This window comes from Fringilla coelebs (assembly GCF_963513975.1).
Source record: "Fringilla coelebs genome assembly, chromosome: 3".
Taxonomy (NCBI): domain Eukaryota; kingdom Metazoa; phylum Chordata; class Aves; order Passeriformes; family Fringillidae; genus Fringilla; species Fringilla coelebs.
The window spans coordinates 91,524,724-91,552,534 of record NC_140030.1 but is presented as its reverse complement, the minus strand read 5'-3'; the positions used below and the strand labels follow the sequence as shown (position 1 = coordinate 91,552,534).

Sequence of the window (27,811 nt, the reverse complement as noted above, 5' to 3'; positions counted from 1 at the left end):
GCTGTTCAGCAGACCTGGTGACTGAAAATCAGGCTTCAGCCCTTCCACTAGTCCTGGCTTCCAAGACCACACATGTTGGCCTGGACACTGATCTGTGCTCCATATTAAGCCACAATGATGCTTGACTGGATCCCACAGTGGGTAGGATACGTTGCTGGGCAACTGAAATTCATTTAGCAAAATTTAATTTCCTTTATATTACTTTTACTCTGTAACATACAGGGCTGAGAAACAAACTCAAACACTGTGCTACCAGGAAATTATTTGATTTCTGTTAAACTTTGCTTTGGAGTAAGCATAAAAACAACCAGAAGAAAGAAAAGAGGGAGGGAGGTGCAATATAGACCAACATTTTGACCTAGCTTTAAGTTACAGTGAAGCAATAGAATGTCACAGTATGCTAATTATTTAATCAACCCACATCTTCTCTGCTGTTCATGTATTATTCTGACTACCAATCGAACACCATCTGCCCTCACAGAAAAATGTTCCTGCAACATAAAGAATATTTAGCTGGCAAGAAACTATCACCATGTTCACACTAGAAAGTCTTGAACCTGAGAAAGCTTGAGGAACTTCGGGTATTCAAAAAAAATCTCCTGCTCTCTCTTAGCCTTCTTCTGGAGAAATGGATGATTTCCATTTGAATTTCAAATAATAAAATAGTTTCATCAAAGGATAGGAAGCCAAACGTTGGAATCCAGCATTCCTTTTAATGAAATTTTTTTTTCACTAGGAGAAGCGTGGGAAGCAACAGCAAGGAGAGGGAAAGAGGAGGAGGGGAGGCAGCTCTGGCTCCTCTCATCCTCTCTGCTCCAGCAGTGTTTCCCTCTGGGCTCTCCTGCCTGGTCACCAGGCTCGCCCTGGATGGATTCAGGCTGGAACCCAGTGCTCTCCTCCCCAAGCCCTGTCAGGAACCCTTTGGGGACCTGCTTCTTAACTCTGGGAAAAGGACTTTCTCACTTCATTAATTCTCACCCTTTACAGGACAGGGCATGCATTTCATAAGGTAAAGAGATAATTGCTGTCTCAAACAGGGAGCCTGATAAAATACCACAGGGAAAGGACGTTGAAAGGTTGTTTAGTAAGTGTGGATTCTATGAGGATGTTTACCTTGAACAGATAAAATTAAGCATGAAACATTGCAAAGTGCATTGAATAACATAAAACCTATGCCAAAGGAGGATAGTATTACTTACATTTTAATTTTCAACTACTAAAATAGATATACAATTATGACATTTTATCCTAAGTTGTTCTATTTGGAAGTGCAGCACAGTTGGACTCTTCATTCTTTTCTAATCAAGTGCTGCCTATTAAGGAATCCCAAATAGGTACAAGGATTTCATGTGCTATGACAAATACCAAGCACACAGGCAGCCAAAATGTCTTTGGGTGCTGTTTAGATGCAGTTTTTGGAAACAGTCCCACCATCTTTAGTTAATAGATGACTTTGCAGGCTGATTTTGAATCACCCCCTCATAGCCTGGCATGGAACACCTACATCCACACCTCACCTGCCAGGGCAGCTGACAGCTTTAGAGCAATGTTCCCTATACCAGTGAAGGGCCATTGATAAAGCATGGATGGATCCACCTACCAAAATAAATAAAATGGGCAACAGGATAAAAAAAATGGGCCCCGACATCTCTGTTGTCCTTACTCTGAATTCCTTGGAGCAGGCCCAAGGATTTCCAGTGGGACTGGAATTTGGCCCAGTGTGCCACACTCCCATAAAACACAACTGTCTATTGGTTAAACAATGCCAAGCATGTCTCAGCCAGATGCCTGTTTACTGACTACTGAGAGAGAAAAGAAGCTCTCAGATGCTATTGCTTGGCTTTGCAGGATGTAGGACATTAATTATGTACAAATGAAATGATCACAAAACAGAGATGAGCCACATAACTTGGTTTGGCTGCAATTCCTGCTCTATGAAAAAAAATGACTGCACTGGGCTTGGTAAACATTCAGTCTGCATTAAAAAAGAAATTATTTTGTTATCTATTTGCTTAGGATAGTTCTTTGCTTTCTTCTGCTATAAGGGATAATGGACCATAAAATTGGCAAAATTATTGTCCATTTAGCACAAACACTTTCTGCAGTAAAGGAAGAATCCTGGCTCATTTTCCCAAGAAAAAACTGTTGTGCTAAAAATGTCTTTCCTTTCCTAGAAACAGAGAAGTCCAGCAACATGAGATGGCATCCAGTGGGAAAGCAGAGATGAGGGAACAGTGGCAGGGTTACCTTAAAGCATGGCCTTCCCTGGGATTTCCCCTGCCTGACTGAATTCAGAGCCCAAGCCTTGCAGGTGCCTCTAACCAGAGCAAACCTAGCTCTGCCAGGCTGTGCTGCAGCAGGGTCCCTCCCTTGCCTTGGGGAGAGCAGCAGGATGGGGAGCTGGGCTGGGGCAAGGAGGCAAGGTGCTGGTGCCCCCAGAACCCTGACCACACTCCCCTTTCAAGACACAACCCCCCCTCCACGCTATTTGTCCCACTCCCTGGCACAGATGTGCAGTTCTTCTTCCTGCAGCAATGGCAGCAGCACTTTTGCTTCTGTTTATGCCAAGAAGGCAGCAAAGGTCACACAAAAACCCACCATTCTTGAGCAATGAGTTCCTATGCCTTTGTATCATCTCCATTAAAATGTTTCTCCTGATTTTGAACTTTAATTTTTTACCTGGTTTTTACCCTATTCGCCATAAAGAGCAGATGTTCCTGCTCTCTGAACAAGCTTTTGTGCATTTGAGGATCAAAGTGTTTCACCTCTCAGTCTCTTTTGTTTTTCAGCCTTCCCTGGACTAATTGGCCCATACCTGCCCTGAGTGCAGTGTCCCAGATTTGATGGATACTCCACTAGCTGGTGTTTGTGAATAAATGTTTTTGAATTTACTCCTATAAAGTTGAGTAACTCCAAAATATTTTTTAATCAGTATCCTTAAAGTGCAGACTCCTGTTTAGCACGTGAAAATACTACCTTGTGTTTTTGTAGATCTTTTTGTTAAGCATCATATTTTATTACCCTGTGTTGTGCATTTGTTTATTTCAGCCCAAGACCATGATCTTGATCTTGTCCTAGCTGAATTTGTTTTTTTCTTTCTTTTCTTTCCCAGGCCATTTTTTTTCTATTTGTTGATAACATCTGGCATTCAAACCCTGCCCTTTACAGGTCCTGAATCGTCTTATCATTTGCAGATGTAATAAGCACAGGCCTTTGCCCAGCAGTGGCTATTAACAAACCCATTAAAAGACCTGCTCCAGAGCAGACAATGATGGAAAGCTTGTGATGTAATGTCTGCTGCCACTGCTGCCTTCCAGAGATGTTTCTCACTCAGCTGGGCATCAGCTCAGGCCTTTCAGTGTTTTCCTAGCTTTCTCAACCAGAATGTTGTACCACACTGCCAGAGCCTTGAAAATCAAGATAAAGCACATCTATGATTTCTTCTCTGTCCACTCTTTTCTAGAACAAAATGAGCTTGGTGTGATGTAATTTCTTTCTTTCTGTCTTTCTTTCTTTCTTTGTTGTTATTTTTAGATCAGTGAGTTCTCTGGTAAGTGCTTCCAGGCTGTTTTGGGAATTCATCCTAGAAGTTTTGATCTGGTGCAAAGGCTTTAAAATTCCCTAACTTTGCTCTACTCCCCACAGATGCTCTACTTAAAAACAGGCACTGTCCTGGCTTTTCCTCAGTCTGCTGGTATCTTGCCTGTCCACAACTGTTAAGAGAAATCCTGTATCACATCTCTGTGTATTTTTCAGACATGCAGCCCACCAGCCCTACTTAATCTTAAAATATTCTGCTTAAGTCTCCGCTTACACTTTCCCTGCCCTAAGCTCATCTTATCCCTTTGCCACCAGCATTAACTCCATCAGCATCTGTTCCCTGTGGCTCTCTTTCAGTGAGCATGAGCACAGAACAAGCATCAAACACCCAGTTCCTGAGGGTCATCTGTACACAGCACTTCTTTTCCATGAGGAACAGGTCCAACTTTTCCTGGGCTTCCTACAACCAATGGCATAATGATTTTTTCTTGTATCAGGTAGCCTTTAATAATTTCAGGGGATGAAATATGACCTCCAGAAGACCTTTTGAAAAGCTTCATGAGAGTTGGTTTTAAGGGATGCTGTTTCTAGAACACCTCAGCTCAAGAAAGCAGCATATGGAGATGGGCAGAACAAGGGAAGAGCAAAACAATGCTGTAAAACTCAGATGCTGCTGAGCACCTCCCTCTCATCAAATGCATGCCAGAAGTCAGAAAAGAAGGTGCTCGGTGTAGCCATTCCCCTGCTGCCAAGACACAGACCAGAGGTCAGAAAATTCTCTGAGGTATGTAGTCTGAGCCACAAGAAAATATGAAAGAAAGAGTTTGTTTTAAAGATAGTACAAGGGGAAGAAAAAAAGCAAACCCACGCCCCCCTTTCTTGAACTTTCCTTAATGACAGCGAGATGTTTCTCTCCCAGCAAAAGCTGACTGCTACTCCTGCCACGCCTGATGTCAGCTGCAGGAACAGATGGCTCAATGGTTCATTTCAAACTGTTCATTCAGCCAAACTGCACAAATTGCATTAATTGCCTCACAGTACGAGCAGGGAATGGAGCGCTCCCATGTCCTCGCTGTGAATGACTGGGACTGCTCATCACCGTTCCCGTTTGACAGGTCAGCCAGGAACTTATCTGCATACTGGGAAAGGTGGGAATAGAGGGAGCACAGCACAAGGAAACGCCTGAGTCACTCTGCAGGTAACAGAAGATGCCCAAAGGCTGACAAAGCCTTTGAGAAGGCTGTGGAAGGGGTTCCTCAGCACAGTACCACTTGCTGAAGCGTCATTTCTAAACATGAGAATGGCCCCTGCATACAAGAAATATATATTTGCTTGTTTCTATAAGCTGGGAGCCTTGTATCTGTTTATTTTACTACTACACATGTGCACAAGCACCTGAAAAGTTCATACTGAAGGTGAGTCCAAGTAAAAAGCTCTCCTTTAGGTTTGATTGCTCTAAACCTTGCCAATAAATTATTTATAAAATGCTCTATAACCTGCTGAAAAGCCCTGGCCCCTTGCTCACCACTTGCAAGTGAAATGTGTTAGCATTTTAGCTGCTGAAGGCACTTTTTTTTGACCAGGGGAAAAACTCTGAAAAATCGCTACGTGAGACCAGAAGTTTAAGGATACAGGCTCCCAGAATAGGAACACTAATGTTTCTCTATTACTGAATATATTTTCTTTGTTTCCACAACTTCAGTAAAATACAATACAAGGAAAAGACTAACCTTACTCTCCAAGAGGCCATTGAGGATCCTGCTACAAAACATCCTTACAAAAAATCCTACTGCTCTTTCCTTCTCTTTGCTTTAGAAGGGCAAAACCATTTCACCACACAGGCAAAACATCTGTACCATATCCATGTGCATTGCTAAATTCTACTTGAGCCTCTCCTCCAAGAAAAAAAACCATGAAAAGACTAGGGGGAAATGAAAAATAAAAGGCAACACATGTGCAAACCCAGACCTACAGTGACCTATCGTGGTGTAACCCTCCCTAAATTGGCTGCAGATCTCTTTATTGTAAATGGGTGACACCTGAAGGGAGACTCCTGCTCTACCTCTCCTGCTTAGTGGAGACTCTGCACCTTCCTACACTGCTTGCCCTGTGCTGGCCTCAGACCTCACAGGTTTCTACAAGAGAGAGGCTCTTCACTCTTTTTCCTCCCTTAATTAGAAGGGAAAGGATACCTAATTACATGTGACTGATGGGAAAAAAACAATGCACTTTGTACCATTGGTTTCCTTCCCTCTTGCAAAGTTTTGGGGGGAAAACCCCTGGATCTGAGTTTCTTTCCCACTCTGTTCTGTACCTCTAAAAGAAGTGCAGCAGAATTCCTGGACCCCAGTCATCTCCCAGGAAGAAGTTTTGCACTTGGGCTCTGTACCTGGCTGCTTCAGTCACGCTGTCTTGGCGGTGCTGACAGCTCCTTGCGCGCTGCCAGGAATACCCCGACCCTTGTGCTTGCCCTGGGACCTCCCAGGCTGTGACTCCTCCCAGAAACAGAGACTTGCCCTGCTCCTTTCCCTCCCAGAAGCGCCTCGTGTGGCACGTTTAGGTGCTCAAATTTGGAGCACTAGCATTCGGTCTTCCTTCTTTGGAAACAGGACCTTACTAAGACTTCTGCTTCAGTTCTTCTCATCCCTGACAAGGTGGTCTTCTTTCTAATTCCACCAAACATTCCCATGCCTCCAGTTCAGGGGAGTGGTTTCACAAGGCTTGTAAGCACTTCAAGAACTTCTGCACCTCAATCTCTGAATGATCTCCCCTTCCTTTGGACTCAAGCAAGCAGCTTCTGAAGTTACTGGAGAACTTCCAGCTTGTAGCAGGAATTAATTCAGACACTAATTTATTCCTTTGGGGCTCTTTTCCTGGGTTAGCTGCATTTTACCAGCATTTATCTGCATTCCACCCAACTCCACTGACAATACCCATGTGGGAGAATGGCAGGCAGAAATGAAGCACAAAGCAGCCTGAAGGATCTGGAATGGCAGAAGAGGTGATGCAAATTACCACTGGGTCTTCCCCTGCTCTGGAAGAGGGCAACAGAGCAGAAGCAAGCCTGGTTTCAGACCTGGAACCTCAAATGTAATTTTTTTGGTTAATTTAAACATGTCCTTTAATTTAACAGGGAAAGGGTGAGACCGTGCTTAGGGGCAGTTAATTTCAATATTTAAGTCACAGAGCTGTGTTCAGTGATGTCTAAGAAACATGAGCTGTCAGAAAACCTGGCTTATTCTCCAGTTACTCAGCACTGGCTGCACCAGAGGAATCCACAAAGTCTTTTCACAAAGACACCTCCTGACTGATCATCCATTTCTTGATGCTCCAATGGGCTTTCCTGGACAGGTCTTCCCTGTTGAGGCCAGCTCCAAACAGCTGCAAGGCCAGATATGCTCCCCTCCTTTCACATTCCTCCCCAGGCTAAAGGAGCATTAATTCTGTGATTAACTAATGAGTGGGGCCAGTCCAACTCACAGTATAATGTTAGAGAGGGAAATGTGATCATTCATGCTGCAGAGATAAGTCAGAGAACATGGCACGGAGTAACTTAGAGATATTTTGTTGCAATGAGCTGCTTCCTCAGCCTCACCAAATAATTTAGAATCAAGGAACTTCTCAAAAACCTTGTAAAAGTACAAATAAATTATATTAACTGGTTCCCATTTATCCATGTCATATCTAGGCTCATGACTTTGTACAAAACTGATTCTGCTTTTCTTACTTTTATTTAAAATATTTATATTTTTAAAACTAAATATTGTTTACTAACATATTAATTAAATGTCAGTGAGGGCTTTTGACACATGGCACCCAGGGCAAGTAAATAAAATGGAAATTTTTGCTTCTTTATTAGTAATAACAAGGTACTAGTAATGGTACCAAGCTACCAAGTCCCCCTTTTGTAAGGGCATAAAGGAGGGGCTAATAAGAGACCTTACAGCATCCTGATAAACCTCTGTTTTAGCAATTCTGGCAACATGTCTTTAGATTTATGCCACTGTCAGTGGTAAGGGTTTGACCCTGGAAATGTCATGTCATGTACAGCATGTAGGACTTCAGTGTGATTTTCCTGTTTTGTCTGAAAGAACAAGGCCAAATTCCTGTTTTTATTTGTGACTACATAATTATTTTGTCAACTGCTCCATTTTTACAATCCTGGTTTTGCCCTGTGTGTTGTTTTTCTGTACCTTACCTTCATCTCTCTCATGACTTTTACTGACATTCCTGGTCCTCTCTCACATAATCAACTATTTATTCCTTAAGTACCACTCAATGTTATGACCATTCCCTCACCTCCATCCAGGTAACCAATTCCCATTACCAGCTCTCACCTGTAAGCTGTTTATCCATCCCAGAGCTGGTGGTCTCAGCCCAACTCCCATCCACCTGATAAAGCAAGCAACCCTCAAGCACCACTGAAGCTAATGGCTAATTAAAATACAAGCAGCCCTGGGCTATTTAATTACCCTTCACTGTCAAGCTCAGCACAGAAGATGAAACCACAGGGACTGAACTATGCCTTGGATTTAGTGTGGGCAAAAGCACCCTGCTGGCCAGGAGGAGCTCTGGCTCCAGCCATACACGTGTATCTTAAATCCTGCGTGCTGTTTTCCAGTCAGGCTTCTGGCTTTGTGGCTCCCTCCCGGGCTGCAGCCTGGCCCAGCTCAGCCAGCAGCACCTCCACCTTCCCTGCGGGATTAATGCTCACCTGGCATCTGCGGAGGGGGAGAAGAAGGCTGACCCCCGTGATCTCCCCCGGGCACTGCTCCCTTCCCAGGGCAGAGCTGTGGGAGCTCTGGCCAGGCCCCCGTGGGGAAGGGAGGAGCCCTCTCTGCTGTCTCCAGCCCAGGCAGCTGGGGCAGAGCAGGGGCTGACTGCACCCTGTCCTCGCTCACAGCCCTCTCCCTCTCTGCACAGGCTGCTCCTACATCCCCCCACGATGGATTCTCAACTGCCCCCTCCACAAACTGTTTCATCAGACACGCTTGGTTACCGAGCCCAAAAAATCCCCAAACCCTGGAGAGTAACTCCTGGGGCTGAGGCCGTGGAGCATGACTAATGCAGAGCTGAGAAACCCTGGCAGCCTGTGACAGCACAGCTGTAAAGTAATTGTTAATTCTGCTGTTGTTAACAGGAATGCTCCAATTTCTCTCTCATGTGATTCGTCCCATGTTTCCCAATAACTGCTGCAAAACCAACAACCTGCCTCTTCACAGGAGGCAGCTCTCCAGCGTGGAAACAGACTGTCCTGAAGTCACCTTTCCCTCCCTCCTCCACATTAATACAGGCAGCAGCAGAAGGCTGGCTCCTATCCTGCAAACACATTTTCAGAGAAAAAAAAAAAAAAGCCTTTTTGTAATCTTTGAAAGGAGCAACAAAATGTAATAGACCTCTTATCCTGATTGTTTTGCTAGTGAAAAAAAGATCCATTAGAACATGAATTCTTTAGCTGCAAGAACAATTTTCCTACAGAGACAGGTATGTCCTTCTCTTGGTCATCCATCAGTAGGATTTGCTTAGAAATTTCCTGAGGCAGGAGATACTTAGGAGAAATTCTCGTCTAACATCTTAACACCAGTTATTTTTACCCTTGGGTTTGAACTTCCCAAAGCTAGGTGCTAATGCTTTGGCACCACTGTGTTAGCAGCCAGGGCCTGGAACAGGGAGTCAACTCTCACACTCCAGTACAGCACATTTCCCAAAGAATACAGGATTAGTTGTCAGTACCCTGAGATCCTCCTAAAACAATGACCAAAAAATGGATTCTTAAGAATACCATCACCCTCACAAAAGGTATGGTACTGAGGTCAAAATGAAGAGGGAGTTGTTTTACATTTGTTTAGTCGAGTAATTACTCATAATTTGTGCATTCTTGTGAAAAAAAGGCAAAATACTCACCCTGCAGAGACTGCACGCTGTCAAGTAAAAACAGGTAAAATATCATACTTGCTAACACCTTTCTTATTCCATTTGTGTCAAAATTTGAACAAGGGTTGAACAGTTTAAAAAAACCCAACCCTTTAAATTCCATTTCTAAAACTTAGTGTCCCCACACAAATGCACTAGGTTCAGCCTACCCTCTGAAAGCCACATTATCACCAGGAGGATGGGCTCTAAAGTAACTCATTTGGAACCAGTAGTTGTCCCAGCAAGCAAAGCATTTGTATCCATGAACACACATCCAGGATGGTCAGAACTCTGACCTTGGTGCTCATCATCTCCCAGTAACTATCTCTGGAACCAGTCTTGGAAAAACCCCTGCCCCAGGGAATTATGTAAGATGACAAAAAGGGACCTTCACACCAGCACAGAGAAGAGCTCCCCATATCAGCAAACTGTTTGACCCACTACCACAGGCTGCTCTGCAGAATTCCTGCCTAGGATCAGTGCTGGCTGATGAGGCTCCCTACTAAAGCAAGTAAGAATTTGTCAGGGCACAAAACCCTCATGCACGAGCTCTCCAAGGCTCTGTGCTGGCAGCTCCGAGCACCTATTGAAGGCAGTGAAGAGGCATTTACACACTGCTTTGGCAATCAGTGAGTTATAATTAGTAATCAACATCAGAAATGTGACACTGGTATATACATTTCAAATTTCCAAGTATGCTTGTCTTAGGAACAAACCCAGGTAGCTGATTAAAAAATCATGAGGGCTTCAGTCTACAGTCTGGCCTTACTCCCTGCAAGGCACTTCGCTTTCAATTTCAGTGTAGGAAGAAAAATACTTGCAGAGTTAAGGTTCTGGCACAAAACTCTGGCTGCTTCTTTAAACAGGAGCTGCACTGCATCATGTTATCTCCCTAAGCAGCTATCCCACTTTAGCTTCCTCAGAGGTCAGCTATTATCTCTGCTAAGTACATCCGGTGTAGAAAGGAAATTCCTTAATCCTATTTTGTGTGCTTGTTTTCATATGCACAGCCATAATTCTCCCACATCCAGCCTGGGCCATAAAATAAAAATCCTTGATTGCCACTACTGCTCTGTGCTGTAATGTCCACCAGCAGAAGTTTGCTGGAGCTGTCTCTTAATTCTTGTGTGCTACAGCAGAGGTAGGTAAAATTAACAGACATTACTTAAAAGCAAGAAACTGCATGGATTTTCATGTCTACTAAATGGTAACTACTGGAGTTCAGCTTTTAAGGAATACAAGAACAGGGAATATGACAAAAATTGGCAGAAAGCATGTGCCTTATTTACTCAAGGAGTATATTTCACTTTGGTGTATTTACTTAAGCCTCCTGGACAAGAGCTCCCTCAAAGCTTATTACAGGATGTTTCCTTCTTGCATTTGGGCTGACGCAGGGCTCACCTGCCCCTCTGGAGAACAATCTTCCTGCAGTCCTAGTGCATGCTTACCAAAACAAATCCTTCTAATTTTAACTCCCATTCAATTAGACTTAGCTTCCTGGAAGGAGAAAAAGGCAGCACCATGATACCTCCATGTCCATCTGCAACCACCAAGAGAAAAACCAGACAAACCAACCAGACAAACCAACCACTTCACCTCTGCCTGTGGTGCCAGATCCCATCCTAGGGGCATTTGCAATCCCCTGGTTTTGTACTTATCCCTGGTAAAACTGACCAGCCAGGGGGTCTGTTTGAAACAGGAGGCAGAGATACTCAGGTCACTCCACGAAAAACACAAAACCCACAGCTCCTACCCAAGCACATTTAAGGATTCTCACAAGTGTCAACCTGAAGCAAGTCCAGCTCTCATTCAGAAACACACTTGTGCTATAGAGGCCCTGCCTGCACCTCCCTTGTATAAGTTACAGAATAGTGACTCATTTAATACTTGGGCATTTTTCTTATCCTAGACAAGAAGAAAAACTTCCCTCTGAGAAAAGAAGGTGGGTTTGCTACACCTGAAAATTAAATGAAACAGTCCAACCAAAAGCTATTTATCACTGCATGAATCTTTACTGACCCATGAGTTTTTTAATATACATGAAAAGTAGTTTCTGGATTGATTTGGTTTGTACACAGAAAGCACCTTCTAAGCCCTGCTTTTTTGAATGACACCCTTCATTTCTTGTTGGGCAGAGTACTGAAATACAAAATTTAATACTATATGAACAATTTCAACAGAATATTTAACAAAAGGGAGTAGAAAGTTTAATACTTTTTTAAAAAGCAATATAAAAATCTGCATTAGGAGTAAAATGCAGGTCCATCCACTCATCCAGTCTGCAGAATCACTTAATCATTTTCTCCTGTAACAAAGAGGTGCACATTCTTCTTGGACTGTAGCATTTGAGCGGTGCGGTCTATGCCAACCACTGCAGCCAATTTCTGAGCATCATACTTGGAGTAGAGCACAGTACAAGTCCAAGTAGCATCCACCCCACTGTCTGTGGCCTTCAGCATGTTACAAATCTCACTGTAGAAGTGGGAGTATGTTGGTAACTCGTAAAAAATGAGGTTCCTAATGCCTTTTATCGTATACCTGTAGCAGAAAAAATAAAAACCAAAAAAGAGGCAAATTTTACAAAATATGCATGGTAGAACATCAGTCCCCTATCAAGTCTTCCAATTTCCATCAATCTCAATGCACATCGGCTGTAGCTCAACTTTACAAACCCGGTGTCACGGACTGAAGACTAAATAGAGAAGAGGAATTTAGGGGGAAAATCTCACACTGCCAGGCACAATGACTTCCTCTAAAGTACCAACCATCACCAATTTATCAAGTGGTCAGCCTCTGCAGCTTGGATTTTAATACAGTGAAGCTTGACGAGACCAAACCTCATGAAACTTTTCGTATTTGCCTACACATCTGCTAATAGGAAAAAATCCTGTTCCATTAGGAACTTGAAAGCAGCTCCAGTCAGGATGTAACAAATTTTCCAAGTGGCCTCAGCTTGCTGTACTGCATTATTGGACCAATTATATACTCCTTCCAAAATTTTATACAATTACTGTGGCACAGATGAACACAAATAAAAGGCCCAATGAATCCCATTTGCAGGCTGTATCATCCTGTCCTGACATCACTGGAACTTGGCAGCACTTACCTTCCTGAATAAAGCTCTGCTCATAACAAAATACTCAAGCCTCTGCAAAGGGACTGCTGACAACAGGCAAGAACTTGAAAGTAAACTTAACAACTCTTACTTCAGTCAAAGAAGTCCTCACAGGGATCGAACAGATTCAAAAAGCAGCACAGCCCATCTATGACTAAGGTCAGACTGTAGCTTCAGAACAGCGCACACGTAACTCAGAGGGAAAACTCGGTCCACAACTCACCTTTTGTAGAAGTGGAAACGCTCAGTGAACAGTAAGAACTGCTTCTCTCCCTTGAGAAAGAAGCGCCTTGCCCTGCAGACAGCAGCCTTTTTGGTGTATTCACAGATGTGAGTGAAATTCAGGTCCTCTTTCTTGAAGTAGTTGCGAAGGCGCACGTAGTCGAAGTAGGACGGGACGTAGATGAGCGTGTGGGACATGATGGCGTCGCGGTACTCGGGCAGAACTTTGTCAATGAAAAACTGAAACCTCGATTTTAAAAAACAGACATGTCTTAACCACAGCGAAACCAGCTTTCTAATACTGACATGAGCTCAGACAGGAGCATCATCAAACAACAGAGCGCCAAAGATTTTCACTACATTTTTCCTTCTTTTAACTTCACAGGATTTCTACATGTGTAGAAGATAAAAGGCATTACCAGCACTACACAATTGTGATAGCGATTAGTATTTCTTCCCCAGACTGTATTCTCCAGTGCCTTTGGCAAGGAGAAGGTCAATCTTCCCCTCCACCTGTGCAGAGCCCAGCCTACACCTGAGGACTAATGAAGATGTACTTCTGTGGTGAACCCACAGTGTGCTCTGCAGTACGCTCCACTAAATCTGAAATTGCAGTCATTAGGGCACAGCAAAACAATCTGAGACACACAGTACCTTCCATCTATCACAGAAGTTACACTGTCAGCTTCTAATCTCCGAAAAACATGAGGAAGCTGGACCACAACGTGGCTGATGGAGCCGGTGAGCGGCACGTTGCGGATGGCCACCTGTGAGAAGGAAGCAGGATGTTCAGGGAAGCAGCATTCCAAAGGCAGGCACGCTGCAGCCAGCTTTCTGCAGCTCACATCTGACAGCACAAGGCTATTTTTAAGAAGAGCAGTGCACAAGGCTGTTTTTACAAAAGCTCCAATACAAAGCTACAGTCATGACAGACAAACCAGGTCTGTTAAATGCACAATGACTGCTTATGCCCTGTATATTTGAGATGGTATCCTGAAGTTTTTACTTTTCCTATTTCTTTCAAAATACTAACAGTTCATGCATCTTACACAGTTGGAGATAAAAAAAGGGAAGCAGATGAACTCTCCATTTAACAACAAAATAAGTAAAACAAAGTAACTTGAGTCTGTCCAATTAAAAAAACCAAAATCCGATTTCTGACATGAAACAGCAGCTACTATGAAAGAAAAGTATCAAATAAGCATCACTGCATGAGGAGCAGCTCTTCATGCCTCTGGCACAGCCATGGATTCAGACTGAAACATTTGGGTGAGGGAAATGATAGGCACACAGTCTTTCAGCAACTGAGACACAGAATTTTTCTGCAATTGGGTTTTCTCTTCCTCTCCCCCTCCCCTGCACACCAGCATTCCAGCTGCTCTGTGAACTCACCTGCCCCACGTAATTGAAGCAGTGTTTGTTGAAGACAGAGTTGATCTGGGGGTCCTGGAGGGCACTGAACAGCAGTGTCTGCCGGTAGTACTTGGACCAGTTGTTGAGATTCAGCATCCGCACTCGGGAGAAGTCAACCCCGTGGGAATCCAGAGGCAGCAGGTTAATGTGCTTCATCAGGTGCTGCACACACAGATGAAGACACATCACTGCTGACATCCCTGACTGCCTGCAAAAGCCTTAACTGCAGTGGGAAAGAGGGCAGGGACCAGCAAGGCAGCACAGAATATAAACAAGCAGCATCTCCCAAGACACCACTGTCTGGAATTTATTGACCACAGCAGGAGCAGTTTACTTGATTTCCTGCCACAGAACTGAAAGCTACCAGTCACCAGGAACAGTAACTTTCTAATCTTCTCCTGGGGCAAACAGAATGGATTTGTTTGTACTAAAGTCAACAGGCCCAAGGTTTCTGAGCTAAAAGAAGCCCAAGCATAGCTCAGCTCTCATCACATTCGGGTAGAGCTGGAAGAAATTCACCACATTTTATCCTCAGGGAACAATGCCTAGGACTGGCATCCCTGCCACCACTTGGCAGGCAGTTGCACCTAAAGGGAAAAGCAGAAAGCAGGCTCCAAGACTCATTCCTTGGGTATTGTGTAGGCTCATGTGCCCTTTCTGCAACTCCTGAGGGAAGAAGACCTTCTGGACTCATCCAAAATGCATAGTGACATCATGTACTCAAAATTTCTGGTCTGGGGAAACTCAGAGGTGTTTTTATGTGGAAAAGAAAACTCTACCATTTCAATCCTGAAAACTTCTATTAACCAAAAGCCAAAAAGCAGGGTACTGCTGCAGACTAGCCACAATCCAAGAGCTCTACTTGCATTAAATGTACAGGAAACCCTCATACTGTTTAACTCTGTACGTGACTAATGCTTAGCATCTCTGCAATCAGTGGAGACATGCACCAGCTCCTCTTGCTCTCTGGAGGAACCTGGATTAGGCTGCACAGATTCCTCACATGGCTGCAATCTGACTGGGCAGTCAGCTGGCATAATTTCTCCCAGATGTGATTAAAGGAATCATTCTTAATGCTGCAAGATAATTAAAACTGTCCAAAAAACACCTTTGATGAAATACACTACTAAAGCACCAAACTAAGTTTTAGAGAGAACTACTACTGTCCTGAATACTACCCAAAATCTGTAGAAAGAATATTCTTAGTATAAGGAAAATATCAGGGTGGAGGGAGGAAAAGAAATTAACATCCATGTCTAGAATGAAGTCAGTAAAAAACAGCAATACCGCTCACTGCCAAAAATGAGTAACATCAGACCAGTAAGACACAGCACAGCACAAAAATAAATACATATATGGAAAACTCACCAGAACGTGTTCCCAGTTCTGCATCAGATAAATGTCTGCTTGATCAATGATGAGGATTTCTATTGATGACAGAAAATCAAAGTCTCTTTTCTTCTCCCCCTCTGCACCAATGACAGTCCTGATACCCAGGGGAGAGGCAATGATGATGTCTGAGGAGTAGAAGGGTGCATAGAGTCTCATGCTCTTCTGCAGGATCGCAACCCCTGTCCAACAACACCAACAGCAACTTCTCAGTTAACATCAATTATCAACCACGTTCCTCCAGGAGATTCTGGAACAGTAATTTCCCCCATTTCCTCTCCCTACACTGGTGAATATAGCTGAACACAACTAATGTGTCTACAACTCTTCTTTCCCCAAGAAGTGCTTATCCACCCTACCCCCATTTGACATGCACGTGGAAAATTGTCATGTAGTTTGGCAAAGGAATTTGGTATGATTTTTTATAAGATTTTTCATAATATGAATGAAAATTTTTAACTGAAACATATTGTTTCTGATTTTCTGCTGAACAGGGGAATGAGGAGACTGAACAATTTAAGAAAAAAAAATGCAGAAATGATTAACTACTCCTTTCTCCCCAAATCCTGAACTTTGGGTATTATAGTAACTGTTACTTTAATCTGTCATGAAAGATTTGGGGTGGATCTCTTGACTATCAACTGCCTTTATTCACATGGCTGAAAGATTCGCTACTAAACCACAAAGGACAAGGTTCTTCATGCTACAGTGACTAAAGTCTTGCACCTACACTGCTTCTCACACCACATGTTGCAGGGTACATTCTGAACCATCACCTTATGCATCACTTATGCATCACCTCTCATGTTATAGACACGAAAGGGAAGGAATCAAAGGAGTTTGTGTCATAACTACGTGGCAGCATTTCCAGAACCCCCAGTTTCCTGCTCTTAAAAATGCAGCTAGTCCAGACATATTCAAACCACCCCCTTCAATCTGCCCAACAAAGTCTCTCCAACTTCTCTCCCTGTCCACCTGAAGGCAGATAGCATGGCTTCAGCTGAAGGCCCTTCCAAGAATTTCAGTGACAGCAGTAGGGACCCCTCCTGCTGTCTATTTCAACCCAAGGATAAAAATGAAAAAAGAGAAAGGTTCAATTGGTTGAATTTCCAGGAAGAAGATATCATTTGTCACAGCATATACACAGTTTAGAAACATCAAGTCTTTTTTCTGTTTAAAAATGTGAAAGAATGGTGGTTTCAGTAAGGCATAACAAATGTGCTTTAAATTACATCTTTGTGCAGAAGTAACAGGGTGTGCAGCACAGTAAGAAAGAGAAATTATTCTGCTTCTATAATTTGCCTCTGCAAGTTAACAGCACTGAAAGTTTCTTCAATCATGTCTTAACACTTAGTAAGTGGAACAAGCAGAGTGTGGTATGGGAGAGGACTGAAAGGAAAATTATTATGCTACTGAAAGAAAGATGCTCTCAGCCTGGGAGATATTCACTGGAGAAGGAAGAAAGACTGACTGCGACCTGCACACATCTTCCACTGTATCATTACATTTCTTGGGGTGCCAATTTATCTTTCAAGGTGCAGTATTTCAAAAGCCTCTGATCTGTCAAGTTAAGTTAGAAAAACTGCCTTCTCATCTTAACAGCTCCAGGAACAAAGCCACTAGCTAGTTCTATGCATACTGAGTTACTAACAGCATAAGTTTACAATATTATATGAAACAGTCTCACATTTTCTGCTTGTCCAACACTCCTACTTGCTGGCTACCCATTTGCTTCCATGAAAACCATGGGAAACACAGCAGAAAACTGCTTTGCTCAGAACTGAGCTTTAATTTTGTTCCAACCATTACACAAGACATTGTGAACAGGCTAATTAAACCCAAAAGATTTTTTTTTTTTATAACATGAAAAGATTTTGCTGCATAATCAAGGCTATCTTCAAAATGAGGTGTGGGCAGTCCTGCTACAGTAAAGCTGTCATTGCATTTTAAATGATTCTGAACTGGATGTGAAAATAATTACTTCTCTATTTTCTCTTCCTTTATAAGTTCTGGAAAGGCAAGAAAGATTTTCAGAAAAATCCTGGTTTTGCCAGGGCAAAATCAGCAGGAATACCACACAGCCTAGAGTCTCACCCAACTTCCAGCACTGATAACTCTAAGGCATTTGGGAAAAATTTGTTACTTAGCAGTTCTGTACAAGCCAAAAATCATCTGTTCAGTAGGTTATTACCAATTCTGAAGTGGTCATCAATGTTGCCAGCAAAGACGGCTTCATAATCTTCAGGTCTTTTCAGGTTGGGGGGCTTCTCTTCTGGGTCAGAGCCAAACTCCCCTTTGAAGCGCTTTTTATTACTCACATCTATTTTTTTCTTGTCATTCACTTCGAGGAGACTGATGAAAATATGCACAATGCGCAGAGCACACTCCCTGAAGGGCACTATCATCAGTACCTGTGCAGATCAACAGTGACAGAGAGTAACCCCTCAAATACTAACACTCACCATTAAGTGTACATTAATTAAACTTTTGGCTTGGATCTGCCCCCGTGGGGCATCCCAACAATCCAAACAAAACCATTCTGACAAGCAGCAGGGACGGGAGATGCACTGCTCTTGAAATGATCATGGCCAGCAGCACAGCCTGGTTGCCCAGCTCACTCAGGGTACCAGTACAGGGGAACTGAAAATTAAGCATGTTCTCCAGGCAAGCAAGAGCTCCTGTGACACAGAGACAGGGTCAAGGGCTGGCTCTTGGATGCGTGGCAATAGTTTCTGCACAGAACTCCAAAACAGAAATGGCTAATGGGGGAGTCAACACAAAAACCAGAGATTTGCCAGGCATGCAGCAAACACTGAAACCCGGATCTCTGGAATTGTTCAACAGGCAGCTGGCACACTGGTGACAGGCTGCCATAGCTGAATCCACCTGGTTATCAACTACAGGATGCTGTAAATCCAGGGAGGATTGGTTTGGGGCCCACTTCCCCAGTTATGACAGGTGACCTGGACAGCAGGCCTGGGATTCCCTGAGGTACTCCCAGGTACAGAAAGATTCTTTCATGCAGGCAAGTCCTTACAAGTGCCTAAGGACAAAAGAATTTCTGGCACATCTCACATTGAGTGACAGCCTACAGTACCTGCACGGATACTGAAGACTGATATGGAGGCACCTGTCGGCGCTGGCAGATTTAAATATGGAAACAGGAAAGCTTGTCAGTCTGCGGTGATAGGTGGACAAAAAAAGAGATTAAGTCAAACTCATGGCTTGGTACAGAACCAGGATGGCTAACAACCCTGAGCTCACTGTTTCTCACACGGCATCTTCCCTGGCCATGGAGGACAACTTCCAGGCATGATAAAGGAACGTAGAAAGGCATATGCCCAGGAACACATTCCCTGAGAGAGCAGCAACAGAAATACTTGTGGATAAACTACCAGGATGCTTGTACAGCCTGAGCAGGCAGCCAGGGTGGGGGTCAGGGAATCAGAGCTCTCTTACCTTAGGCCTGGTGAGCCCCTGATCCCTGTGGTCATCGGCGTCAGCGCCTGGCTTTCGGTCCCTCCGTTTGGCATTGTTGCTGAGCACCTGGGCGTTGGCCTTGAGGACATGGTTCAGGGCGTGCAGGCAGTAAGCGTGCCGGACCTCTTCTCCGTTTGTTAGAGCAGTTCTTTCGGGGTAGAACAAGTCCCGGTAGGAATTCATGATACAGAAGAGCTCTCTTTGTAACGGGGTAAAAGAGGAATCAGTTGGTTTGTCCACTGCAGACAGAAATGGTTTATTCACTTTTGGCCAAGTGGATTCCAAAGGCTTGTGGAGATGAAGCTGTTTCACATCAACTTCTTTGTCTGCTTTCAAAGTTTTATGTTTCTCCAAAGTGGAAGAAAAAATTACTTGACCCAGCCTTGGCCACTGGAAAAAAAATAAGCCAACAACACTGAGGAGTCATATGTACCAAATCTTGCACACTTCAAAGCATATCACCACAGCTGGTGATACCAACTTCAATCAAGTTTGCGAGATTAAGGAAATCATCTTTTCATAATACAAGTGGAAACCTTTTTCTCAATATGCAATCCCTTTGAGATTCTGCCAGGATAAATAACAATAAATTTCAGCTTGGTAGATCTGGATGATCTTGCAATTATGTGTCTGTAACTGTTCCCGTGCCAGAGGAAACTGAGCAATTTTCTGCCTAACCCACCCAGCAAATCAGTGGCTCAAATCAGGGACAAGATGAGAACCCAGCAGTCCAACTGTGTTTACCAGCTGACCCCAATGAGGTACATACTTTGATCAAAGAAGAAAATAAACCCATTAGGGGCTAATCCCAGAAGTTGTGATACAGTTGTTAAATGCAGTCTTGTTGGGTGTCTATCTGATTTTGAGCAGCTATCAGTGTAGTAGGGGAAAACTCTAAACTTTGAGCCCGCTGCCATGTAAGCTGTCCCCAACTGTCCCTGTAAAGTAGCGACACCAATTTAAGCAAAGAAATATCATGCATTGCTTCAGGTGGCACTGGTAATTTTGGCCAAAAAAATAAATCAAATTTTAAAAAAATCACAGCTTTCTCTCTGACTAACTAACCATTGGATATCTTCCAGTGAATGTCACCCAGCATATGGCTGACCAGAATGGGAGGCAAGTCTCCAAAACAAAATCAGATGTGGAAAAGTTATGAAGCAAAGGTTTGTCTAAAAATGAGTATTTTGAAAACCAATATTCTCTGTCAAGCAATGAGGTGGTTTTCTGGTACTGTAATTCACATATTATTGCCAGAATTAAGTAATAAAGTAATAAAAGTAATAAATTCCCCTTCACTGGCTTGTAAATGTGTACAGGGACAGAGCCATCCCGAAGCAAGAATGGGAAAGTGCATCACAAGTACCTTTAAAAGTGTATATGGTCACCTCAGAAGTTCAGCTGCAGAGCACATCCCTAGCATTGTGCTGTGACCACTCAGAAACAAACCCTGTTTCCACCCCTTGTCAAGGTTTTGGGACTACAGCTCAAAGTCTAAAGCTATGTGTTTCAGGTGTATCAGCATATGCCTCCAAAAACAGCAGACGTCACATTTCAACTCTTGCTCAGCAGTAAATGAAGAAGAAAACAGTTTAACAACAACACAGTGAAAAAATCTCCATAATTCTAGTGCCAGCAGCTAATAATAACAAAAGTGATCTACTTCACCTGTACAAAAAAAGGATTATTTTGATCCAGGCATCTTTAGGAATGCTGAGTGGGTACAGAAAATTATTACCTGACTTTGACTTGAAGTTTTAGGAAGCGTAGACATTTTCTCTATTTCCTTTTCTTCAAGTTCTTTGTCCATGTGCTGCTTAAATGGATCTATTTACAGTAACAACAAAAAAATAGCCTGAGAACTATTGCAGCTAACAGTAGAATCAAGTTGGAGAATGGATTTGCAAATGAGATGAACAGTCTCCATGCTGGCCAACACCACAATTAAAACTAGCTATTTCAAAGCACTTGGAGATGAGAGAAAGGATGTCAAATTCTCTCTGCAAAGAACAGAGAGAACAGATTTGACAGATTGCTTTCAAAAAAGAAAAAGAAGCACTTATGGAAGTACTAGAATTTTCAAGCACTAATCAAACGTTAGACAGGAAAACAATATGTAGCGGAAAACAGTGGCAATTTTTGCCTTAAGCTCTGGCACGTCCATTGCTTGCAGGTGAAAAAGGCTGTCAATAGTAAAGTCCCAACTGAACTTGCTAACCTTCCTAATTTACAAACAGTTCTGCCCAGGGCTTTGGCCAGTGATATGAACACAGTCTGTAATAAAGCAGAGAAGTATTAGGCGAGTTTTGGAGAAGGGGGGCAAAAATTGCCTGGAGTGAGAAAAAGTCTGATTTATCTAATCAGCATTTCTTTTTGGAAAGGAAAGGAGAGGCAAAGAACTGTTAAATTACATTATACTCAAAGACACTGGCACACACAAAGTCACATGCAAAGTTAATTTTGAAAGCCAAGCTCTGTATCCTGCTTGCAGCACAGCAGCATTCACTGCATAAAGAAAACTAATTAGGGAACACTGGTGCTTGCCAACAAATATCCAGCCCACACACAAGTTACCCAGACAAAAGTCAAGACATTTACCGATCATGACACTAAAAAAAAATTGAGAAAATCTTTTCAGAAATGGAAATGAATTGGATATCATTTAATTGTACTGCAGGGTCTCTCCTCAGTTGAGTTTTACCGATTCCAACATTTTCCCAATAAAGTAGAGGGAGTAACGGGATGCATTTTCAGAAATTTTAGTGACCCTGGAACCAGAGTAGAAATTAATCCTCTTTCTGCTATCTTAGGTGATTCATTTTCTGCAATAGATTATAAAGACACTTCCAAGCTGCAAGAACCCACTGAGAAGTAGTGCATCATTTATAGGTGGAACAAAGCTGTTAGGATACTTAGCATGCAGTTGGAGAGCTACTGTTCTCATTAAAATGCAATGCCAGCAGCCTAAGTCATATTCTCATGGTAACAAGAACGAGCTGTTTTTTCTATCACATGGCCCTTTGATGCTTCCACACATTTCATGTATCACCCAGGCTGCCTCCCAGATCTAATGTCAGCTGCTGCTCCAAGATGACAAGCCAGCATCACTAGGGATGCTACAAACATATTTCTTTCTCTCAAACTATGCCATCTGATATTAAAGGCACAGAGCATTAAATATGAGCAGAAGCTGTGCAAGCACCAGTGCGTGCCATGCTGCTGAAGGATCGCACACCCTTGCAACACAGTTATTTTGTTACATATGGTGGGACAATTCCAACACTGGAGCTTCAGATGCACTGAGATTTTGGGATACACCCTTAAAAGACACTACATGTGCTCTGCTGATGCTTCATTCTCTCCTGATCCTGGTGCAGTCAGACTCCTCTGCATAACCTTCAAAATTCTGAGCGTGCTGAGCATTTGTCTAAATTACTGTGGCTGCTCCAAGCTTCTCAGAATCTGACCTCTAACTCCACTGAGATGTGAAGGATGCCCTCACAGGTCAGCTTTATGATTATCTACTGCGCTGTTTGTGCCAAGAGCATCTTCCATAGTCAAGTGCAGGCTTGCAGAGCTCTTTGTATTACAGCGGTTTTTAAAACTACTATTAAAGCAGCAGAACAAGATAACACCCTCCACACACTTTGCTAGTTCCTGATACTTTAAGCTTTACCAGTCATAGCAGAAACCCCACATGAATCCCAGTCCCCGGGGGCTACAGAGAACAAATGGTTCAGCTACACATCTGCATTAGTGTTAAGGGTCCCTTATGTAACCAGCTGACATGTGGGCAGCATGAATAATGTAGTGGAAGAACTTAGAAGCTGTACAGCCCATCGCTAGGGTGTTGGACAATTTAAACATGTTTACACATACTTCTCTAAAGGCAGATCCTTAAACACAAACACACAGTTTTTTACCTTCTGGAAGAGCTTGTGAAGAACTGCTATCTCTCCTATCTGCACTGCAATCTCCACTCTCCTCTTCCATGAAATTGGTTTCCAAGCTAAATTCAGATTCGTGTTTCACATCAGTAAACTCCTCAATTACTCCATGACGTGGGTCACAAGAGGTATCTGTGCCATCAGCCTGCTCCTGGCTGAGCATCGGTTCTGCTGTGTCTGTGGCTGTCAATTGTTAGAAAGAAACTGGTTATTCTCTCCTGGAAAAGTTACTGTCTGTAGATGTTGTTCCCTTTGAGTTACTGATTTCTTCTCCCAAAACTCTATCACAAAAAAGATAAAAGCAGGCTTTGTATTCTATCATAAAGATGACTTTTGGCTAGCATGCCAAATGTTACATAACACAAAACGTGGTCCCCCAGACAAAATTAAAGAAGTAACCTGTTTGGGGAATTTAACTTTTAGTTTCTCAAGACCCTAAATAACTGGAAATGATTAAAGGTTGACTCCTCTCTCCCAGCATTTCTTTGTGGATTTCATGAATGAAGATACCTCGCTGTAAAGGCGGAGGTTTCTTTCCCATTTCCATATTCTTTCCCATGCTGTGAGGCAAACCTTTCCCTCCTCTCGATGGCACAGCCAAGCCAGATGCTGCTCGAGAGAACAGCTTGTGTCTCCCATGAGTGGGTGAGAACCCCTGGTCTGCTGCTCCATGTGGATTTCCTCTGTGCTGCCGCACAAACAACATCTGAGGAAGCAGCAGCAGGCTGTCTGGCAGAATATGAGCACAGCTACCCTTTCCCCTGCTAAATCCTTCAGCAGCTGCTGCTCCCACCCACACAGAGCCAATGGAGCAACAGTCTCCAAGGCAGAAGAGCACCCAGCCAACAAGACAGTCTACACCAGGATCCTGGCTAAAAACATACGTTAGTCAAACAACGTTCACCAAAGAAGCATGGGAAAAGACGAAGTACCTTCTTCCTCCTCTGGAACGTCATTCTTATCTTCTTTGCCTTCCTCTGCTTCTCCAGCCTCCTGGGACCCTTCACTGCCCATTTCTGCCTCACTTTCCTCAGCTTCTTCTGATTCACTTTCATCTTCCTCTTCCTCACTCTCAGACTCAGGCGAGGTCTTCAGGGTAGCCAGGAGCTTATGATATCCAGAGACCTGTTCCACTTCAGTCTCTGAATCACTTTCTTTACTTGATTTATCAGAATCCTCAGACTGGAAAGGAAAACACAAGTGTAAAGCAACAACAATAACAGCCTATAAAGCAGCAGGCAAATACCCTTACTTCTCCTTGTACTATTATGTTTCCCCTCTCACATTAAACCTTTACATAGATGCAAAAGAATTTTTCAAAACCCAGCATTTAATGCCAATAATTCTACTGGACACCTCCATTTAGGTTTTGAAAGCATCTTGGGAGACAGACTGAAGTACCTCTTTCTGCACCAATTTGACTTGGAGCATCACAAAACCCAGTTCTTTCAGTCTCAGCTGAGTGAGGACATTTGATCTCCACAGACAAAGCATTTCCTGAACCAGCATCAGATTCTTCTAAGAAAACCTCTCACAGACTGAAAATTGTAGAAAGGCACCCCTACAAGGGACAGAGCATGCTGGAAATGCTTCTGGCTTTCAAGAAGGTAAGTGAAATAGCTATCAGTGGGCAATGGTTTCCTGGGGAGCTGGTCAGGTTTGGTTCAGCTGTACAGCTCTACACTTCAAGCAAGCCAGACTTGAGCCAGTTCTGTCCTGGGTTTGCACAAACCAATGTCCAGATTATAGCCAAAACTAGAGTGAAACCATGAGTATCAACACAACAACATTAACTCTTTTCTTAGTTTCTTTTAGCCCAAAAAAGAAAAAAAAACAGTAAATACACATTAATGCACAGAATTGCTAAAGGAAACAAATTAAACAGAGTAATTAATTTTTCCAAATTAAAACTTTGAAGTCTTTTATTAATCTGATAATAAAGGAGGTTACCAAATCCTGACTGAAAGAAAAGTAAAGCACTGGCAATCTGAAGAAGGAGTATTAACATATTTCTTTGCTCAACAGAGAAGAAAGTCTCCTAACTCATGCAACACTAAGTTTACCAACATTATTAAAACAACTTAGAGCATGATCTAACTTTCATTGTGACTACTACACAAAAAAGTTAAGAACTGCTGTTATTTCCTGCTGCTTCTGCCCTCTGATGGTTACAGTTTAGAGGCAGACATTACAGAGAACAATTCAGAGCCACACAAAAATCCCATTCATCTTTTTCTCCTAAATACTGGTTTTCTAAGTGGAACAACTTAATCAGCCTGAATAAGCTGGAAACATGAAATGCTAAGTTTTTCACTTCACTAAACTACACAAAGATAAAAGTAAGGAAGGAATAAAAATACATTACCAGTTCACATATTTGAGTTTCTTCTGGTCTTCCAGAAACCCTGAAAAGAAAGCACTAACATACTTTACTCTGCCAAAGATGTTACACACATGATGAAAGAAATGAGGGGAAGAGTGGTTTGATCAGTTATGCAAGTTTAAAGAAGTAAAAGAAAGCTTAAAACCAAACCATCACACATGTCTCCTGAAGAAAACAGACTGGGTGTTTACCCTTAAGGTAAACCTTAAGGGTCACCCTCTCAGGTGAGGTGACCCTCTGTACATGAAGCCTAAGTGCTCAGGCATTAAAACTGATCAATAAAAATTTTGAAATAAAATCCAGTGTTAATCAGATGATGAGGTCTCAAAAAGAATTAGAAGAATCTAGCTACAAGGGTAGTTTGTAAACAATTTAACCAGAGACAACGACTATTTCTAGCTCTAAATATTGCTCGGGAGAGTGGGAAAAATACAAAAACTAAAGGAAAACCAGGATTAACCAGTGTTGGGACTGCAATTCTTCAAAGAAGCCACTGTGCAAGCTGGGCTTAAACTAACTTCAATTCCTTCAAAAAGATCTAGAGTCTTGTGTGGGACTGAGCATCAGTGTACAGAGTGACACACAGGACACTCCCTCCAGCAGGCCTTCCACACCAATCCACACAGACCAGGAGGGTCCCAGGGGACACACAGACCATAACACTGATCACAGGGGATCGGGACTAAGCAGCTCTTTCCTCAGAAGTTCACACTTGGGTACAAGAGGAAGGCGGTCATTTTGACAGACGGGCATCCCGCCGAGGGATGGCTCTTGTCACACAGATCTTCGCTGCTCTATTTTCATACCCTTTCCGAGATCAGAAAAGAGCACGGAGTAAACAGCGGGAAAGCTGGAAGCCTGACAAGCCAAGAGAGCGGCCTGGTGTCAAAATGGGAGCGCACCTCGGACTCCTCCGCTTCCCCACTCCTCGCGGCAGCCTCCGGGCTGCACCACAAGAGTTTGCATTTGTTGAAAGAAAATCCGAGCCGAAATTTCCTGCTTTCCGTTCTGTTTTCCAGATTCCCGGCTCGCGAGCAGCAGTGCTCCATGCAACTGCAACTCCCCTTCTTCCCTCGGAGCCCAGGGCCAGCGTGAGAGGGACCGGCGGCCGCCCGGGCCGGCCCGGGCTGAGCGGGGCCCCTCGGCCCTACAGCCCCGGCACCGAACCGCGGGGAAGGGGCGGCCCCGCGCGGGCTCTCCCAGCCCGGCACTCACTTGTCATAGAACGGGTGCTCCTCGCCGAACTCCCGCAGATGCTTCTTCTGCTTCTTGCTCAGGCTGCGCAGCAGCTCCCGGCCGGCCCGCCGCTTGCCCATCCCGGCGCGGCCCGCTCCACGTGGGTGCCCGGCGCGCTGCGCTGTCGCACGGCGGGGCGGTGCCGGCAGCCCGGCGCCGCCCGGTGATGCCGGGGAAGGCGTCGCACCCTGGGAAGGCGGGGCCGCGGGCGGCTGGAAGGGGAGGCGGAGGGGGTAAGCTCAGAGGCCGAGGCTCGCCCCGCCAGCGGTGGTCAGCGTGCCGTGCGGGGGGCGGTCGTGCATTTGTTCCTGCGATCCGCACTGGGGAACACAAAGTACCGGCAGGGAACGCTTGTCCCAGACGGTGTCCAAATTCAACTCCGTCCCGACGCTGCAGCCCGCCGCGACCCCGAGCTTGGTGCGGGCCGTGACGCGTTTCCGCTGCCGCAGCCGCGGTGAGGTCGGCGAACAGCGTGTTAGCAGCCTGGCGCTGCTCTCGGGCTCACGGAGCGCAGGCAGACACTACTGCAGCTACTGCGCTTTCTCCAACTAACCCGTGTCATGCAGTGCTAAGAGCTACACGTTTTCTGGGAAAACTTCTACAATCAGGCTAGAGGAAGAGACCCAACACAAGTCCTTAATACTCAGGCTTTCTTATTCTAAAAGCAATCAAAAGCTCCAAATGAAACCCCTCTAAAATCTGGCTCTTCTAACATGTCACTGCTGAATCTTACTGCGCGCTGCTTAAGAGTGCTTTACTGCATATGGAGACGGTTTTTGAGAAACAACCATAAAGTCTGTCAAATACAGTAAATCCATTTTCAGTTCTTTGCATTAGAAGTTCTTTATATAAGTTTCTATATGATTTAGCTGAAACTCCTCTAATCTTTGGTAACAAATATTGTTGTAATTTACAAATAGCGTTGTAATTTGCAAAGCACACACAATAAATTTCAGTTTGTCTCTGGAGAACAAGAACTAAGTGAGAGCAACATAATTCCAAACAGGATGGAGGCATGGAATATTTTAGGGAAAACGAGCATTTAGCATTTAGATTGTAGCTTCTTGACTGTCTTGACCTGAGGGCACCCATGGATTTGACTGAAGCAAGCAAGCACATTAACTGCACTTCAGTTACACAGAAGCCTCCGGGAGTTATTCCTGCAGGAGTTAT

General features: G+C 43.8%; 1 protein-coding gene across 1 annotated transcript; it reads right to left on the bottom strand.

Annotated features, from left to right (window-relative positions):
• Window positions 1–11,477: 11,477 nt before the first annotated feature.
• On the bottom strand, window positions 11,478–26,870 carry UTP25 (UTP25 small subunit processome component). Its single transcript, XM_084201593.1, has 12 exons — window positions 26,618–26,870; window positions 25,385–25,424; window positions 23,952–24,201; window positions 22,996–23,202; window positions 20,811–20,899; window positions 19,052–19,462; window positions 17,784–18,003; window positions 15,572–15,774; window positions 14,183–14,365; window positions 13,445–13,557; window positions 12,792–13,037; window positions 11,478–11,991 (listed from the first exon to the last, which is right to left on the bottom strand). Exons 1-12 carry the CDS (start codon window positions 26,716–26,718, stop codon window positions 11,745–11,747), a joined length of 2,310 nt encoding a protein of 769 aa, XP_084057719.1. The 5' UTR covers window positions 26,719–26,870; the 3' UTR covers window positions 11,478–11,744.
• Window positions 26,871–27,811: the final 941 nt, after the last annotated feature.